This window comes from Pantherophis guttatus, chromosome 4 (assembly GCF_059756535.1).
Source record: "Pantherophis guttatus breed Tessera chromosome 4, ASM5975653v1, whole genome shotgun sequence".
Lineage (NCBI taxonomy): Eukaryota > Metazoa > Chordata > Lepidosauria > Squamata > Colubridae > Pantherophis > Pantherophis guttatus.
In genome coordinates this window covers 123039428-123057802 of record NC_142066.1, presented here as the reverse complement: position 1 = coordinate 123057802, position 18375 = coordinate 123039428, and the positions used below count along the sequence as shown (strand labels likewise).

Genomic DNA, 18375 nt, shown 5'->3' with positions numbered 1-18375 from the left:
CATTCAAAGTCTGGTTGGGCAGAGACTCCCTTAAATTGCAAGTTTTATAATGCAAATTTTCTTCAAAGAGATTCTAAGATTATTTTTCCCCTATAGGAGATAATGGCTTTCAACAAATAGCAACATATTACAACCCTGACCAGCTTCCCCCAGAGAATTCGTCCTTCATGGAGCGAAATTTCATTTGTAGGTTACGCTGTCTCTTGGATAATTCATCTGGATTTTTGGTGGGTACATAATTATGTGATTTTAATGAATGATTTAATTTCTCATGATGGCAATGCTCTATGGCAAATCTTTGTCCACCACACCTTCATTATCCTACACATATTATCCTATAAATGCCTGTTACCACAAAACAATACATAATATGTGCTAATAAATTGTTTGTACCACAAACAATCAGTGAAAATTGATGCCATGCTGACTCTTTGAAAGTAGCTAAATTTGGTAGGTCATTACGTCTCAAGACTATTTTGCAAATTGTGTATAGTATATTTTAATGTGCCATAAGAAACCTCCAGTTGTGCCATACTACTAGAAGCAGAATTCTACTGCATAAAAGGAAAAGAAGAGGGGTGGGACCATTATAAAGAGATATTAGAATTCATAAAAGTTCTTGTTCTATCAATTTTCCCTCATTCCCAGAAAAGTAAATGGAGCTAGGGAGGGCAGGCTACCATAGCAATCTACTGAAAAGTTGGAAGAAGATTTTTGAAAGAATTCTGAAAATATAGTTTTAAATAGCATAGGAAAAAATGAAAATCAGATATACATGTATTCTGGATGCAAGAAGGATTCCCTTGACCTTTTGGGTTAATAATTTGGCCTACACTAGGAAATAAGAGCAATAATTAATCAGATTTACTTCTACACATACCACATTCAATAGCAAAGCAAAGGAAAATAGCCAAAACATTACAAAGGTTACTAAAACATTGCTAACTTCTAGAATTCACACATTGCAAACTGTGATTTATGAATCTTCAATATCTGAAAAGAATAAACAGCAGACAGACAATGCTATTACGTTAAGTCATAAATTAAACATATTTTCCATAATAAAATGGAATGTTTACAAATAGCAATATCCTGCTTATTAGGCAGGCAAGAACAAATTTTCTTAAGTCAAAATAGTTCTTAATTATTGTTAATCTCCTATCCTGAGTTTACTTCTTTTATAAGTAACTGAAGATAATGAACATTGGGTAATGAACAGTGGGTTGGGTTGAGAGAGAATGATTGTCCCAAAGTCACTTAGCTAGCTTTAGGCCTCAGGTAGGACTAGAACTACACTTTCCTGGTTTCTCCTGGTGCCTTAAATACTAGAGCCCACTGGTTCTAAATATTTGGCTTTAGGATAATTACATGGCACCCATTTTAAGTTCACAAGAAGCTCTTTCCTTTATGGATATCTTAACGGATTCTATAAGAATATGAGGAAGATCAGAGTTGCAATAAAAAACATTTTTTTAAGCTAAACCTTAACCTTATCTTACGTCTCTCCTTCAAAGAATGCCATTTCTAATTTCAGTCTTCAATATGCATAAGGATCACAGTACGAGATTGAAGTACAGTCCTTGAATGCCTTCCAATAGTTAAAAATGTTTATACATCTTGGCACCTTGGAGCCATTGCACATGTCAGATTATCTTGGATTTTTTAAAGGGTATTTCAGTGCCACTCACAATGAAAAAGAAAGCTTGGGATAATCACAAAACTTCCTTAGTTATTATTCTGAGGCAAACCTTCAAATGTCAGAGGACTGAAAAGTAACTCCCAAGATTTTGAAGGATCTAAGTTGCTTTAAGTCATCCCCGTTTATTTGTCTCTTTGTCTTTACTAGAATTTCTTTCTTGACATAATAGAAGAGAATGGTCAGATTTTAAACTGCGCTTGAGACACTGCTTTGCACCATAAAGTTGGAAAGGAAAGAACATCCCTTGAATAGAGATTTCAGCAAACTGCTTGCTTTGGTTTTCATATTTGACCTGCAGCCAGAAACTATCATGAAGTATTTTAATTTGGAGTAATAATTAATAGTCTATCAAGAAACGTTAACATTAATACAGGTAGTCCTCGACTTACAACCACAACTGAGCCCAAAATTTCCGTTGGTAAGCAAACAGTTGTTAAGAGAGTTTTGCTCCATTTTATTTTCTTACCAAAATCGTTGAATGAATCACCACAGTTATTAAGTTAATAGCATGGTTGTTAAGTGAATCTGGATTCCCCTTTTTTACTTTGCTTGTCAAAGTAAAAATGTCAAAAATGGTGATCTCATGACCCTGGGATACTGAAACCGTAATAAATATATGCTAGTTGCCAAGTGACCAAATTTTGATCATGTGACCACAGAGATGCTGCAAGTGTGAAAAATGGTCATAAGTCACTTTTTTCAGTGCTGAATGGTTGTAAGTAGAGGACTACCTATATACCAAAGTGTTAATGATACTTGACTTAGACCAAAATTTAGCCCCAAATTTCCACTACAAAGCCATGGTTAAATGAGTTTTGCCCCATTTTACAATCTTTTTTGCTATAGTTGTTAAGCAAATCATATGTGTTAAGTAAATCATGCAGTTGTTAAATGAATCTGGCTTCACCTATTGACTGCTTATCAGAAGCTGTTTGAGAAGGTTACAAATGGTGATCACATGACCTTGGGACAGTGTAATTGTCATTAATACATGCCAGTTGCCAAGCACGCAAATTTGGATCACATGACCATAGGGATGCTACAGTGGTCGTAAGTGTGAGAAACAATTATAAGCCACTTTTTCAATGCCATTGTAACTTTGAACGATGACTAAACAAAGTTGTAAGTCCAGGACTACCAGTAATAAGTGAATTGCAAATTTCTCTTTCACTTTCTCTTTAACTTCAGTTGTCTTTTGCGAACAGAGAAATATGGATTAAAACTAAAGAATATGATTATATGCTTGTTTTTTTTTCTCTAAAGGCTATGAATTTTCAAGGGCGATTGAAGTTTCTTCATGGTCAGAACAAGAAAGGGAAAGATGGAACTGTCATATCGCCCCAGTTGGCTTTGTTTGCAGTGGCTACTCCACTTCAGCCACCTTCCATTCTTGAAATTCGTACAAAGAATTTTATTTTCAGAACCAAACATAAGCTAGATTTCACACCAATTGGCTGTGATGCAAAGTAAGTTAAAAAAAGATAAATAATGAATATTCTTGCGCATGTTTGCTGAGTTGTATACCATAATTCCAACATTATTGCTAATTATTGCTAAGAATAATCATAATCCACTGATACTTTTCAAAGAATAGGTTTTAGACATTTATTTAGGAAGGCAGCTACATTTGGATAGGTCATTTTTCTATACAACTATTGTTAGCAAAATCCTCTAAATTATGTTATATTCAGTTTTCTGCCCCACATTGCTGTTTGGTTTGTTTGTTTGTTTAATATTCATCTTACTTTTCTCTAACAAATATTTTCAGACAATTTCAACATCAATCACAACTAGGTAACAATATGCATTCTTTTCCCGTTTTTCTCATGCCCACAAAACATTTAAAAATAAAAGTGGGATGCCCATACTCCTCTTAAGGCTTTTCTTGGGGATTCTGAAAGGCGCATGCCTTTTAGAATTGCCTCTTGAGTATTATTAAAAGAGAGGGCAGCATTGTTTGTAACATTCTCCCAACCCAAGAACCTGTTTTGCTCCTGGGAATAGGTAAAACAGTTGTCTTAATCTCTGCTTAGAGGGTCACATGCCCCAGAACATTTTTTTTCTTTTCCCCCAAGGTTTGGAAAAGTCATAAATCCTGGTCAGAACAGCCCCTGCTGATTCTGTACAGTTCAAGGACTGATATCTTGAGATAGTAACTGCAGACAGCCAGACCGTGTTTCACTTTTTCCCATTATTTAAACAGATGCTCTGACATTTCCACTCATTCTGTTGTGAAGAACAGTTGTAGTAATGTTCTTGCTTGTAGCTGATCTTTCCAATTGACCTATTGAATGCTGATACGGATGATGTGGTTAGTAATTTTGTTTTTCTTTGAGTGACTGATAAAAAATAGTGTCAAATATATCTTGCAGGGGAAGAATTGTGCTGGGTTATACTGAGGCAGAACTTTGCATGAGAGGAACAGGATACCAGTTTATCCATGCAGCCGATATGCTTTATTGTGCTGAGAACCATGTCAGAAGTAAGAGATATATCTTGATGAAGTCTTGATAAGGAGAAAAATAAGTGCCAGAATAAGTTTTTAAGTATATCCTAACATACGTTTTCTTTTCTTTTCTTTTCTAACTTTCTTTTAAACATCTCCTTTTACTAAGTATAAATTTATGTTGGAAGAGGCAGTATTTTAACATGCCCATGTGAATTATTTTTGCTTGAACCTACATATTCTGATCACATCCCACTCTATATTTTTTGCCACTAGATCCTTTTTCATAATATGTATATTAAAATGTTTATTAAAGCATTTTTCTAAAGGCCAAACTTAGAATGTATTGCAGTATTTTTCTGTATTTAAATATTTTTAAATCAACATTTTATGTTGATTGATTGAACTTCTACTAAAAATGTTCTATCAGAGACATTCTTCCCCTTTCCTTCATGGAAGTATTGTGATCATGTTTCATTTGTTCTAATAAACAGCTCTGTGTTTCATCAATAGAGAACAGCAGGTAAAAGGTATCTTTATCCTATTTAAATATTGCTCCTCTAATAAATGGTGGACAATTTTGATAACTAATGTATAGTGGTTGATCTGTTGGGTGCCAGACCTATTGTAGGTAATTATTATGATATTTTAAGAGTGTTAAGATCTTCAATTTTGTTTTCACCCAAGTTATGGTTTACTCAGCTGCATAAGAAATTGATGAAAGTATAGTAATAAATATGAATGTTACATCTAATTAAATTAATTGAAATATTTCTGTATTTATTTTTAGTGATAAAAACTGGAGAGAGTGGTATGACAGTGTTTAGACTTCTTACCAAGGAAAATCGATGGGCCTGGGTTCAAGCGAATGCTCGCCTAGTTTATAAAAATGGAAGACCAGATTACATCATTGCCACACAGAGACCTCTTACGTAAGTAGCTGCCAAGATAAGTTATAACTATCAACTCATAAATCAGTTAAATCAGCATATACTAATATAAATCAGGGCTGACTTATTGTCCTTATTATTTCAGAGAGGTATATTTGATGATGAAAAGTCCAAAATGTTCATAATTCATATAATTAGTATGGTTTGTTTTAAAGTAAATAATCTGAAATGTATACTGCTGAAACATAGTATTGCCATTAAATTTTGATTATTGTTCTCAGACTTTTTATATTTCACAAAGCTGTTTGTGGTTGCAATCATTTTTATACTCTTCTAAGTAAATGAAGTACTGAAGATTTGTGGCCATTTCAAATATTTTTCCCTACTATTTTATGTTTTTAGATTTGAAACATAGAAGCCAAATGTTTAAGAATCGATCATTAAAGGAATCCTTTTTATAAAATAAAGTGGGTGGAATAAAACTTAATTAAATTATTAATAGAAGCATTTTTTATTGTTGATAAAAAATAGTCCCTTATGACATTAAAGAATGAATGGATACATTTCACACAGAAGTAAAAATAGAAAATAGGATATGCATAAATTATAAATATGCTCAGTCATGTCCCCTTTTTGAATTTTAATCCATTCTTCTTGTAATCAGTTTTTTTTTTTAAAAAAAGAAATTCTCTGTGATAGTATTGGAGGAAGGGAAATCATTGTTTAAAAACAAACAAGTAAGCAAAAAATCCCAAACATTGAGCCATGGTGGCACGGTGGTTAGAGTGCAGTACTGCAGGCTACTTCTGCTGACTGCCGGCTGACTGCAATTTGCCAGTTCAAATCTCACCAGGCTCAAGATTGACTCAGCCTTCCATCCTTCTGAGGTGGGTAAAAATGAGGACCCAAATTGTTGGGGGAAATATGCTGACTGTAAACCGCTTAGAGAGGGCTGTAAAGCACTGTAAAGTGGTATATAAGTCTAAGTGCTATTGCTAATTGTAAACTTGATTTTTAAAATAAAAAATAAAAAAGCAAATAAGCTTGGTTTGGGAATACAATTCTTGTATGGCCGCAAAGAATTATACAGTGATCAGTTTAATGATATGTTCCCCCCCCCATCCTGCAAGTGTTATTTTTACTAATTTAGATTTCTTATGTATTCATAATTTATGAATAAAATTATGCATAAAATCCTGTAAGCTCCTTTTCTCTACAGATTAAACTCATTTTAATAATAAATTAATAGATTATAATCTACTTATAATTATTAACAATCTAGATTTTCTATTAGATTTATTTCTATGCACATTGAGATATTTCACTGAATATTTCAGTACTGAAATTCAATTATTTTTACTCTCTTTGTATTTTTCAATTCAGAGATGAAGAGGGGGCAGAGCATTTACGAAAGCGCAATATGAAACTGCCTTTCATGTTTGCTACAGGTGAGGCTGTATTGTATGAAGTAGCATTTCCTCAGCCTGGTATAATGGATTCATCTCAGACAAAGGTTAAAAGTGGTATTGGAAAAGGAGCTGCTTCCAAGGTTGCACTGTGCAAAGAATCTGTTGATCCCAATTCACTTTTGGGAGCAATGTTGCAGCAGGATGAATCAGTTTATCTTTGCCCACCTGCTTCAAATAAAATCTCTCTTGAGAGGGACTTTTTTGCAGACACTAGAGGTGAATTGAGCAGCATGATGGCCAGAAATTGGCAGGATGGTCTTTTATCAGTAGGGAATAATAGCATCCTCAAACAAGAGCTGACTGACTGTCCTCAAGATAGTAACTTGATGGTCCCTGAAGAAAATGTAGGGCTTTTTCAGGATAACAAAAACTGTGAATTGTTCAGTATCATGAATATGCTCGAGTCTGACTTTAATGGTATAGACTTTAATTTTCAGCAGGACGATGAGTTTTTTAAGAATGATTTTGCTGGTGTGGATGACATTAGAGATGGTGATATAACTGATGAAATCTTGACCTATGTTCAGGAGTCTTTAAATAAGACAGATGTCTTGTATTCAAGTTGCCAGCAGCAGGAGCCCATTTTTCAGAATTCTGCTTGTTTAATGCAGCAGCAAATAGATCAACAGCAGATATCAACAATGATGGAACAGCAGTTGCCACAGCAACAGCAACTGTGCCAGAAGATGAAGCACATGCAGGTAAATGGAATGTTCGCAGACTGGAACTCTCTCAACAGCACAACTCTTAATCCTTCTGAACAGCAGATACAACCATTTGACTTTTCTGAAATACAAGAAATAACTCAGGAGTTCCCTTACAAATCTGAAGACAGTACAGCATCATATGCCTGTAGAGAGGAATATACCCCTTACAAGCAACCTACCAGCATGATGTCACAATTCCCAGATTTTACAGAGGTAGACTTTTTCACTGAAAACTTTAATCTGTCTACTTTTCCAAGTTCTTCTGATTTAGATTTTCTCAGCTGTTTTCAAGTCCCTGAAAGTCAGTCCTGTGAGCAGAACTCTCAGCAAGTTACAGAAACTTCGGAGGCATGCTATGCTGGTGCTTTGTCAATGTATCAGTGTGTGTCCGAAGCCCAGGCAAACGGGTCAGAGCAAATGCAGTATGATCCTGTATTATTGGAACAACAGCCATCAAACAAGGTATGGAAATAACACTTTTAAAACAGTCTTGTAGCGTTTTTGACTGTTACATGTGCTCATTGCTATAGTAAGCCAAAACATAGAAAATTCCAGTTTTATCTTCTCAATATTATTCTTCTATTATTCATTCAATTAAATTAGTCAGAAACTAACAGGGATAAAATAATACATTATATTCATACTAAGACTTCTGAATAATTAAGGTTCTTTTCTGATTCCTGACTATTTAGGAGCAACAGGCAAGCAACCTGTTAGATTTCTGGAAGTCTTTATGCCTAATCGTTCTAAATCTTAAAGGGAACAGTATTGTACAAAATTAACAGATGATCCTTAAAAAAAAATTGTGCTTGGAAATTTCAATTGATTGTTGTGCTTCTGGTTGTTTGAATATTTAGTGGGTTAGTCTGAAACAATATTTTTTTAAAAAAATTATGTATTTAATTATTTCAAATTGCTTTTGAAAACATGTTTCAAATTAACTTTATAAAATGCCTGAAAAGAAAGGCACGTAAATAGTAGGAGTGCCATAGGAGGCATATAAGAGAGCTCTGTTGATGTGCCTGTGAACTCTTCCCTATACAACAGGGGTAAAATGCTTCCTGCTCACACTGGATTGGCCAATCTGGTTGTGATGATGGCCAGCAGTTCAGAGAACTGGTAGTGGTGGAAGCTCGAGGCTCCACCCACCCACCCAGAAGTCATTACTTCCTGGTTTTAACCAGGAAGTAACCTGTTTTTTTGTGCCTCTGCACATGCGCTGTGGCCAAGAGAGGCAGTGGTGGCGGCACTGCATGTGCAGCCCCAGGACATCCACCCTCTCTCCTGGAGCACCACTGCCTTCATCTCTGCAGCCCACTGGCCCCTCTTGCCCTTCTCTTTCTGGGTACAGCGCTTCTGCTTTTGGGGCCACTTCCCCACAACGCTTCTGCTGGTGCCACCACGCAAGCTTCCTGCTCGCCCTTCGCCTTGGGTTGGGGGCCGTGACCCAGGGATTGCCATTCCCCGAGGCCCCAGAAACACTGCCTGCTCGCTGCCTGCCTGCCTGGGTCGGGGAATGCACCATTCCCTGACTCCGGCCACCGCCTGCTCACTGCCCGCTCGCCCTTTGCCTTGGGTCAGGGCCCAGGGACACACCATTTCCTGAGGCTCCAGAGCCATCGCTTGCTTGCCGCCTGCCTCAACAGATTCGGGAAATGCACCATTCCCCGACTCCAGCCTTGCCCCGGAGCTGCAACCCGCTCTCCCTTCGCCACACAGCATGTCCTTACCTTTCTCCCATGGCTGGCTGCCAGGGAAAGCAAGCGCCCGAAAGCCGCTCTCCATGAATGCGCCGCAGCCATCACCGCCCTGGTCCATGTGCCGGATGCACAAGCGCACACCATTTATTTCATTCATTCATCAGCGGCAGGTTGGGTGTGCACTTGTGCAGCCTGCGCATGGACCAGGGCGGCGATAGCGGTGGCACATTCAAGAAGGAGAGTGGCTCTGGTAACTTTTGGGTGCTTGCTTTCCCTGGCAGCCAGCTGTGAGAGAAAGGTAAGGACACCCCGCGTGGCAAAGGGAGAGCAGGTGGCAGCTCCAGGGCAAGGCCGGGATCAGGGAATGGTGCATTCCCTGATCCAGTCAAAGCAGGCGGCAGCTCCAGGGCTCCAGGGAATAGTGCGTCCTTGGGCCCTAGGCCCGACCCAAAGCGAAAGGAGAGTGGGTGGCGAGCGGGTGGTGGCTCCGGGGCAAGGCCACGTTCAAGAAGGGGAGCAGCTCCGGTAACGTTCATTTGTAAGAAGCCTGCAGCCGCTGCATCTTTCAGCACAAGAATCACCTCTAGGCACAGCGAAAAAAGAGAGGCTGCAGCTACAGGCATCTTGCAAAAAGGGAAAAGGCAGAATAGAAATGTAAAAAGTTTTCCTACTGGGTTCTGTGGGCGTGGCTTGGTGGTGGGGAGTCTTGTGACTGACTGGGCGTGGCTATGAGTAACATTGAGTTCACCACGCCCACTCAGTCACAGGACACACACCCCACCAAGCCACACCCACAGAACCGGTAGAGAAAAATTTTAGATTTCACCCCTGCTATACTACATCCAGTTAATCATTCAGGTAGGATATTCATTCATTCATTTAGAATCTTGGCCTAGTCCAAGAAAATAGCACAGCTAATAGCAAGTGATACCCACTAGGACTCAGAAGTAGCACATGAAATAGACAAAATGATGTGGAAGTATACTCCAAATGGATTGCCTCTAATATTAAATAATAAAATATACAGGAAATATATTTTTTGAAATTTATTTGTCAAGCCCTGAGAAAAACCTATAACAAGCTAATCTGAAATGTAACCCAAGAGTGATTTTTTCCTCTGTTTAAGTCAGGTAGCTGTTTTCCCCCTACAGACCAGTGTAACAGCCTACAGATGGGCCACTGGACCTGAATATAATAGCAAGTCTATTTTGTCTTCAAAGCCACAACCAGATAGCTCTGTGCAAGCCAGTATAGTCTCTCTGTTCATGCTATAATGTCCCAGTAACTAGACATTATCATTAAGATGTCATAGATGTTTTTATAAAGCAAGATTTTTGTTGAAAAGAGAGACAAATACAAATAGTGTTGTTTGATTAATAATAGAATAACTAAATATAACTTTGGGCTGCCTCCACAGTAGTCTGAGGATAAGACAAAAGCATTGTCCAATAGAAAAGTGGGGGATTAACCACTCCTATATTAACTATTTTGAAATCAGGTTGACTTAACTTTTCATAATGAATAAATTCATATTGGTTTCAGTGCAACCTGGGACAATTAGTTAAGTCCAATTCTTTCTGTTAAAGCAATAAAATTATTTTTTCTGGGTGTAATATCATTTTTACCTTGTTGTAGATTAAGATAGATTGGATGATTTCTATTTAATAAAAATTTTCTGTTTTCCAGTTTCAGAATATATTTGCTGAAGAAAACTTGCATGATGATTATCTGCAGCAATTAGATGCTGTCAGCACTCAATCTGGGACACATCTTCAGCCACTTCGTCATTCAACAGAATCCAGATCATTCTCAGATTTAGCATCTAACGGTTTTGTGTAGTTCAGCAGCAAAGTCTTGCAGAGAGTTTGAACAAGATTCTTAAGTGGAGAATGAAAATCAGACGTTGCACTTAATATGCATGCATATAGAATACATCATTCAAAACTTGATATTTATATGTGGAAGTTGGAGCTACCCTGTTTCCCCCAAAATAAGACATCCCCTGATAATAAGCCGAATCGGGCTTTTGAGCTCATGACAATAAGGCCAAGTGCTTATTTCAGGGTTCAAAAAAATATAAGACAGGGTCTTATTTTCGGAGAAACACGGTATTTCTATAGCCTAAAAGTGTGCACATGTCAGTGAGAGTATGCACCATTGTAATATAATTGCTGCATCACACTTAGAGCATAAGATAAGGCAAATGGTTTTATTGTTTTAAAAATAAAATGGATACTCTGAGAATCTTATTTGGAATAGCATAAAAATTTCATACATTACTTCAAGCTTTTTTGAACCTGGTGTTCTAGTCAGAAGAGCAAGTAAAGCATATAGTTTAATTGCATACTTGCTTATGATTTTCCATTTCTTCTTTTATTTTATACTTCAGGTTCTAGCACTTTAATAGAAAGTTTGATAGAAAAAAATGAAATGCAGTTTTAGGTTTTGTACAACAAATTTCATTGCATTACTTCTTTACAGTTAGCCCAAGTGCCTCACAAAGTAGCTTCATTATCTTCAAAAGGCACTTGTAGGAAAGGAGAAGTTAGTCATTATGAAAACCAGTAGCCTGCATTTTATGGCTGTTCTTTTGTTGCTATGGTTTGTTTGAAAGCGAAGGATATTACTTTAGATTTCTATTTCTACTAAGTATAATTCTGCTTTTTTAGGGCTTCAGGTAAGAGGTTAAGATTTTTTATTTTATGTTCAGTTGCTTTTTTGCATTCTTCAGGTAGAACAGGGTAAAACAGGCATCTTGTAGGAGTATTCATCTCCTAGAAATTGTTTTTGAATTTCATATATTACAGAAAAAAAACATGTGCCTTATCTTGTGTTGCAATGCTTACTCAGAAGTCTTTTTTTTTAAAGCATAACCCTGTTCTATGCAAATAATTCAATTAAAATTGTTATTGAATGGTTAATTTTTTAAAAAATAGCATAAATAGCAGTAGTAAATACTACTAACTTTTACTTTAGCTAACATTTCTACACCAAGTCACATATTGATCGGCTGCTGTTTCCTTCCTTCTGTTTCAGTGGGAAAAGAGTCCACTGACATTAAACATCCCTGATGATTGCACTCTGAAAGAAAAAGCTCTTTCTATTTTGCAAATTCACTTTAAATATCTTTGTTCACCTGATAAAATTTAAAATTTATTTTAATTCAAATTTAGAAAGAAAATATCCTTACAAGAGAAAGGATACTTTAAATTGTGTTTTAAAATGTAAAGAAAAATCCCTAGTATTAGGGATTTTTTAAACCTGAAGATTTTTTAGTAATGTAAGCACCAATGTTTGGTGTTTTGTAGTAGTTTAAGTGAGGGCAAGAAATATACATGTACAGGCAAATGAATGCCAATATATGATGTGTAGTTAACATATAATAAGTTCCATTTATAACATTATAAAATACTTTAAAGAAGTTAATTTTAAATTGTTATCAATACACATAACATATATTGCATAACTATATCACAAATTACAAGATAGTATTGGTTGATTTTTTTTTTTTTATGAAAATACTGCCTCAGGAGTATGTTCAGATTTTTGTTGAAATAACTTTCAGTCAAATTTAATGAAAAGAATACAAGGAATGTTTTGTAGGGCATGACTAGGTGACTTGGTTTCAAGTGATTCAAATGAGTTACATTTTTAAAAAAATGCTCCCCAAGTTTTGTAATACTGATCTAGCAAAGATTGTTAAGTAATTTGTAAAACTTTTGAGTTTAACAACTAGCACAACTTTTAAACAGCTTTAAAAAGTACTTCTTAATTGCATACTACAATCAAATAACATTCATAAATAAACATGATTTTTGATCCATATTGTCTCATAAGGCACTAGAAGTTTTGCTCTGCCCATCCTCTAAATTTATTAGTTCGGTAATAACTTAATTATTTCTGAAAATTTCATATGGTCTTGTTTCTAAATAATTTCTGTTGCTTTTAAAAAAAATGTGTATGATTACTATTACCATTACATTACCATTCTGATGTTAACAATCAGAAAACCTACTTTAAAAAGTCAAGGTTCAAAGGGATAGCATACTTTTTATATAAAAAGAAAAATGTGGGGAAAGCCACAACAAAAAAATTCTATGTATCATTTCACTGCTATGCCAAATATTATCCAATCACGTAAGTGCCAAGGTTGCAATACAAACTGTGTGCTGCCTTATTGTAAGTTAGTTTATGTTATGCATAATATCAGCTGGTTTTTTTTTCATTAGGTTGTGCCTATATACAACAAACCTGTGTATTGGTGTTGCACTTTTGATCTACATCATACTCTTAAAAGCAATGAAATTCTAACTTCATCCCTTGAAAACTTACCTGTCTTCCCCTCATTCCAAAGAAATTATTGCCTAGTTTTAATCAGTATTAGTGCACCCTTTTGTAGTTTATGTCTTGACTTTTTCTCTTTCCCTTCATTCCCCATTCCCCTTTTGTCTATGTTTTATGTTATACAATTAATTTCTTCTCTGTAAGGTTATAATTTTGTAGTGCTTTTGATAAGCTTCAGTAAAACTTGTAAAGCTTAATATATGGTAATAAAATATGTCCTGAATATCCTGATCCATAATTTATTTTACATCATACTTGGCTTATTTTATGAAAAACACATTACTAGGGGAAAATACAGACATTTGATACTACGTCATCAAACTTTGTTTTCAGAAGTGTTTCCCCTACAGTAATTTCTTGCATAAATCCTTCAATCACTGTGGCTACCAACACAAGAATTACTCAGTGACTATAGGTTGTTTTTCAATAATAACATGTTTTCTGGATACATCAAATACTTGGGATATTCTTATCATTTTACTGACAAAACAAATTATAATTACAAGTAGAATTGAGAATGGAATAAATAGAAATAAAGTCAAGATCTAAGGTTTATTTGATGCTATTTAGATTTGTTTACTGGTCAAGTAGACAGCAGTATAAAACTATTTCTTGAACCCATCAACTCTCAAAATGCTTCATAAAGTTGATGTATGTACATAAAATTATGTGTTTAAATATTAGGATGCCGTGAGGGCAATAGCACTGATTCCATTCTAGACTGAATCTAGAAATAACTACTGAATTCCTACATCAGAATGTAAATCTGGCTGGTATTTGGTGGATGCAGTTATATGTGAAAATCCTTGGGTTGGGACCATAGTATTTCAGTTCTGAAGAAATATTTCTCAGTGTATTATCCTACTACTAAAACTCCATTCTAGTGAATATTTAGAATAGATAATATGTATGGTATTCCTTTCTTGCAATATCTAACCATTAATTTTAATTTTTTTAATTATAAAATTAATAATTAAAATAAGATTTTTAGTCAAGTTTGCATTAAAAATACCAAAGCAATTTTTAAAAAATTACCACTATACATAGTTTTGCTAGGATGAAATATACCAGGTTTTTTTTGGTTGTGCACATTATTCTGAGATTTGAAAAAACACCTGAAACAAGAAGGGATTTTGGGCTCTGGATTCTCAATTTCCAACCATTTATTTAGAGATTCAAAGTTACAAGAGCACTGAAAAAAGTAATGTGACTGGTCCTTGCACATAAACCATTGCAAGATCCTCATTGTCAGCTGATTAAAATTCAGGCACATGTATTTATGATGACTGCAGTCTCCTAGAGTCATGTGATCGCCATGTAGAATCTTCCCTATTGGTTGCTGATAAGCAAAGTCAATGGGAGAAGCCAAAATCACTTTAATAAGTGCAGTGATTTGCTTAACAACCATGGCAAAATTGATAGCAAAACCACACAATTCACTCAACAATTACTTTGCTTGGTAATGGAAATTCTGGTCACAATAAGCCACGAACTACCTATACAAAGTTACTTATTACAATATTTCAGAATTAAAAATAGCTGGATTCAGAGTTGTGCCACAATCAAACTAAAAATTAGTTTGGAGGGAGACTCAAAAGAAGCAAGAAGGAAAGATCAAATTTGGAAAAAGACACAAAAATTGTGAGGGAATGGGGGATGAAAAAAAACTGAACAAATAAAACAACAATCTCTTGTTTGAATTAGGACACCACTAGGAAACTGAGTTTGAAACAGTGAAAATCCAAATTTTTTTCCACAAAGTTATGCAAATAAGAGGGATAATTAATGTGGCGATATGAATAGGAAATCTACTCTAATACACCTTGTAAAAAGTGAATTCTTCCTTCACTCCACCTTTTGATTGGAGAAAAAATAATTAGGAGAAAACCTTTTGGTAAGAAACCACAGACTGGTTTCATATGGAGAGAGTTTGGTCTGTATTTCAACAGAGATTAATTCAATTCTGATTAGTTTGTTTAATTATCTCCTGTTTGTATTTTAGTTTCTTTCGAATAAATTTTTTTTAATTGAATCTCTTAAACTGTGCTTTCTAACACCTGCATTATTTACTGACCTTCCAGAAACAGCTGAAAATATAGCTTTACCTCCTGCCTTGGGATCTGCTAGCGTTGGTGTGCAACCTGCAAAATAGTGATACTGTTAGTGAGATTGACTGCACTCTTCCACAGGTTATGTTGGTTATTACGATTTTGGTTATTTTTGGTTGTGTGTGTTTGTTTATTTATAAGCCACCCAGACTCACATAAATGAGGTGAGCTGTTACATAAACAATGAATAAATAAGTATGCTATTCAAAATTGGTCAGGTTTAAAAATATGACTCTAAAAAAGATTGGCTTTAAACCTTATGATTGGGATAAATGTTGGAAAAATGCTTTGCTTTAGGTTTATTTATTATTTGTTAAATTTATTTACCGCTTACTTTGCCATGGGACTACTCTAAGCATCTTACAATAATAATAAAGATGAAAATGAAATGAGTGTAAACAGAAGTAAAATAATAGAACCATAAAATAAACATTGAAAAAAGATCACAATTAAAATACATCAATATGATAACCAAAAAGAGCAAAGAACAAGGACAGAAGATGGAGTCTGCTGTCAATCTTTAATCCACCTCTGGTTTGGTCCCTGAGCAAACCAGCATATTATCCGCAATTTATCTTTAAATTTAAAGATATCTTTGTTTTCCTTTTTGTTTGTGTAAGAGATTTTTGGTCATCAAATATCTTTATTATGATCTTTGACCAGTCTTCACAGTGAAAAACAGGAACAGTTTGATGCCACAATTCATTTATTGGAAAAGAGATAAAAAAAACAATAGGATAAACCAACATAGGAAAGGATTGGGTTGGAGCTGAATATGTATTCATAGTGCTCACTGATCTCAAAGGTTATAATGGCTGCATATAATATTCCTTATGATGTGAAGTGTTGCATGTAAGACTCAACTGGAAACTGAACAGATAATCCAATTCTAGGAAAATGTATAGATCAGTTCTTTTGGCAACTTACTCCCAAACCAAGTTTGAGAATGGATTGATGCAAAAAAAAGAGTGTAGTCAGTGGTGAAATCCCCCAGCTTGCCAAACCAGTAGTGCTGGTGGCAGGAGGCTCTACCCATCCGCCGGAACATCATTACATTTATTACCATCTGCACATCCGCAGAAGGTTCCCGTGCTCCCGTTTCCGAAACGGTAGTAGGCTTCAAACAGAGAAGCCAAGGGTGACAGACTTACCTGCTAAATTCTTCCTAATGAACAGATGGGTACCTTAAATGGTGCCACCAGTTGACAGTCAACCAACACAATACAGGAGACATGCATAACAGTTAGCCCCATGGTCACCATAGTATGAGCTCAAGTTCTCATCTATGCTTGATCAGATTCACTTTTAGTCTTCTCCACCAACACTCCAGGCACCACTTCTGTCACTTCATCTCCCAAAGTTCGTTAATAGATGGAGTAGTAAATTGGAACCAGTAGAGTTTTAGAAAGAAAGTTGTTAATTGCTATAGCTGCTTCATGTCAGTATCCATAAAATTGGTCCAAGGTTGCCAAATAATTCCATTAGAAATTTGCCAGATATTCCAGAAAAGATAGGAATAGCAAATTGGTTGCTGTAGCTAAGATCTGCACAGCAATTACTTGGTATGGTATTATTTAAAAACTCTTGTGTTTGCAGCCCTGAAAGTTGAATTTCACTATTGTTTTACTTCTTTTGTCTCTCTCATAGTTGCTGGCTGGCCCTACTTTTTCTGTGCTCAACCTCATTTGCCTACGGGCCATTCACTTTGATTGGCTTTGACAATTCATGCAGTTTTGCTGATGATATCATAGATGTTCATGAATGCCACCGCCAATCAAATAAATGAGGTAATTGGAGAAATGATGTTAATAACGAGCAGCATTTTCTCTGTGTTCATATTGTATGAGCATTTAAATTGGGAGCCATCTTAAAATGAGAGTTTTTTCACAAAGCAAAATTTAAAAAAAGAAGTAAGGCACCATTTTTTACAATGAGTTCTGTAGCAGACAAAACACTTTTCAAAGGGAACTAGTTATATATAATTAGAGACAGATTTTAGTAAGCCAAAGAAAGTTTTGATATTAAGCTTTCCTAAAAATAGTATTCAACTTCAGCTGTGTTTATTGGTGCACTTAATACATAATTGAGAATGATTTCAGTAAGAGACATTGTTTGGATATTTTTTGATAGCTGTTTGTTGTACTTTGTACGAGAGCTTGCAATAGACTTCAAAAACCCTTCAATTGCATACAATAGATTTAAACTGAATCAATTCTGTTTAAATCATTGATTCAATTCATAGTCCCTGGTTGATTTATATTTCTAAATTATATTATGAAATCAAACTAAATCAGAAGGACATTTCAATTCAGAAAGAATTATTTCTCCCCCTCTCCCCCACATGCTGAAGGATCATTGATTTGATAATTCTGTGAACATGAACTGTCTATTTTGGAAAGTCATTTTGATTTAGGGAATCTTTAAATCAAATCTCAGTACTCAATGTTTTCACACTCCTAATACGCACTATTCACATTATGCAGCAGCAATAGAATAACCACAACTGCTTTTTAAGAGTTGTTTTTGTTAAGTTGCTTTTTTGGTTTTCAGACTTTAGGGCTCAGCTCAGGGAACTATGCATTGGAAGGAAAGAGAGAAAGACAAAAAATAAAGATGGATATGGATACAGCCCATACAATATGGCCCAGGGATGTATTAGAGACAAGGTTCTGTCCATCCAACCTAGTCATTTAGAGGAAGTCTGCCAAGAATCATACCACTTCAAGAAGTCCACTGGATGATATGGATAATTGGGATAATATGGAACACACTGTTTCAAATATCCCACCATGCAGAAAGCCTTGGAGATGATTTTATTTATTGTATCATTGTTAGGCAATTCTTTTTTTTTTATTGAAAAGTTTTACAGAAAAAAAGAATTCCCCCCCCAATATTCCCCCTACCCTTTCCCTCCCCTCATCCCACCCTCCCCCCCAGACTTCCCAGAGCAGAATACAAGGTATTTCAGTTAACAATCATAAGCTAAATTAATCTACCTATCCTCAGACTACT

General features: G+C 35.5%; 1 protein-coding gene across 2 annotated transcripts in view; it reads left to right on the top strand.

The window, feature by feature from the left end:
• Positions 1-13478, top strand: part of AHR (aryl hydrocarbon receptor) — a 60330-nt gene extending 46852 nt beyond the window's left edge. For both annotated transcript variants that reach the window (XM_034402175.3, XM_060685680.2), the window contains 6 exons: positions 97-227; positions 2963-3165; positions 4072-4181; positions 4936-5077; positions 6419-7673; positions 10598-13478. In XM_034402175.3, the coding sequence (XP_034258066.1) occupies positions 97-227; positions 2963-3165; positions 4072-4181; positions 4936-5077; positions 6419-7673; positions 10598-10750 (1994 nt within the window). In that variant the 3' untranslated portion in view covers positions 10751-13478. The remainder of the gene's footprint in view (positions 1-96; positions 228-2962; positions 3166-4071; positions 4182-4935; positions 5078-6418; positions 7674-10597) is intronic.
• Positions 13479-18375: the final 4897 nt, after the last annotated feature.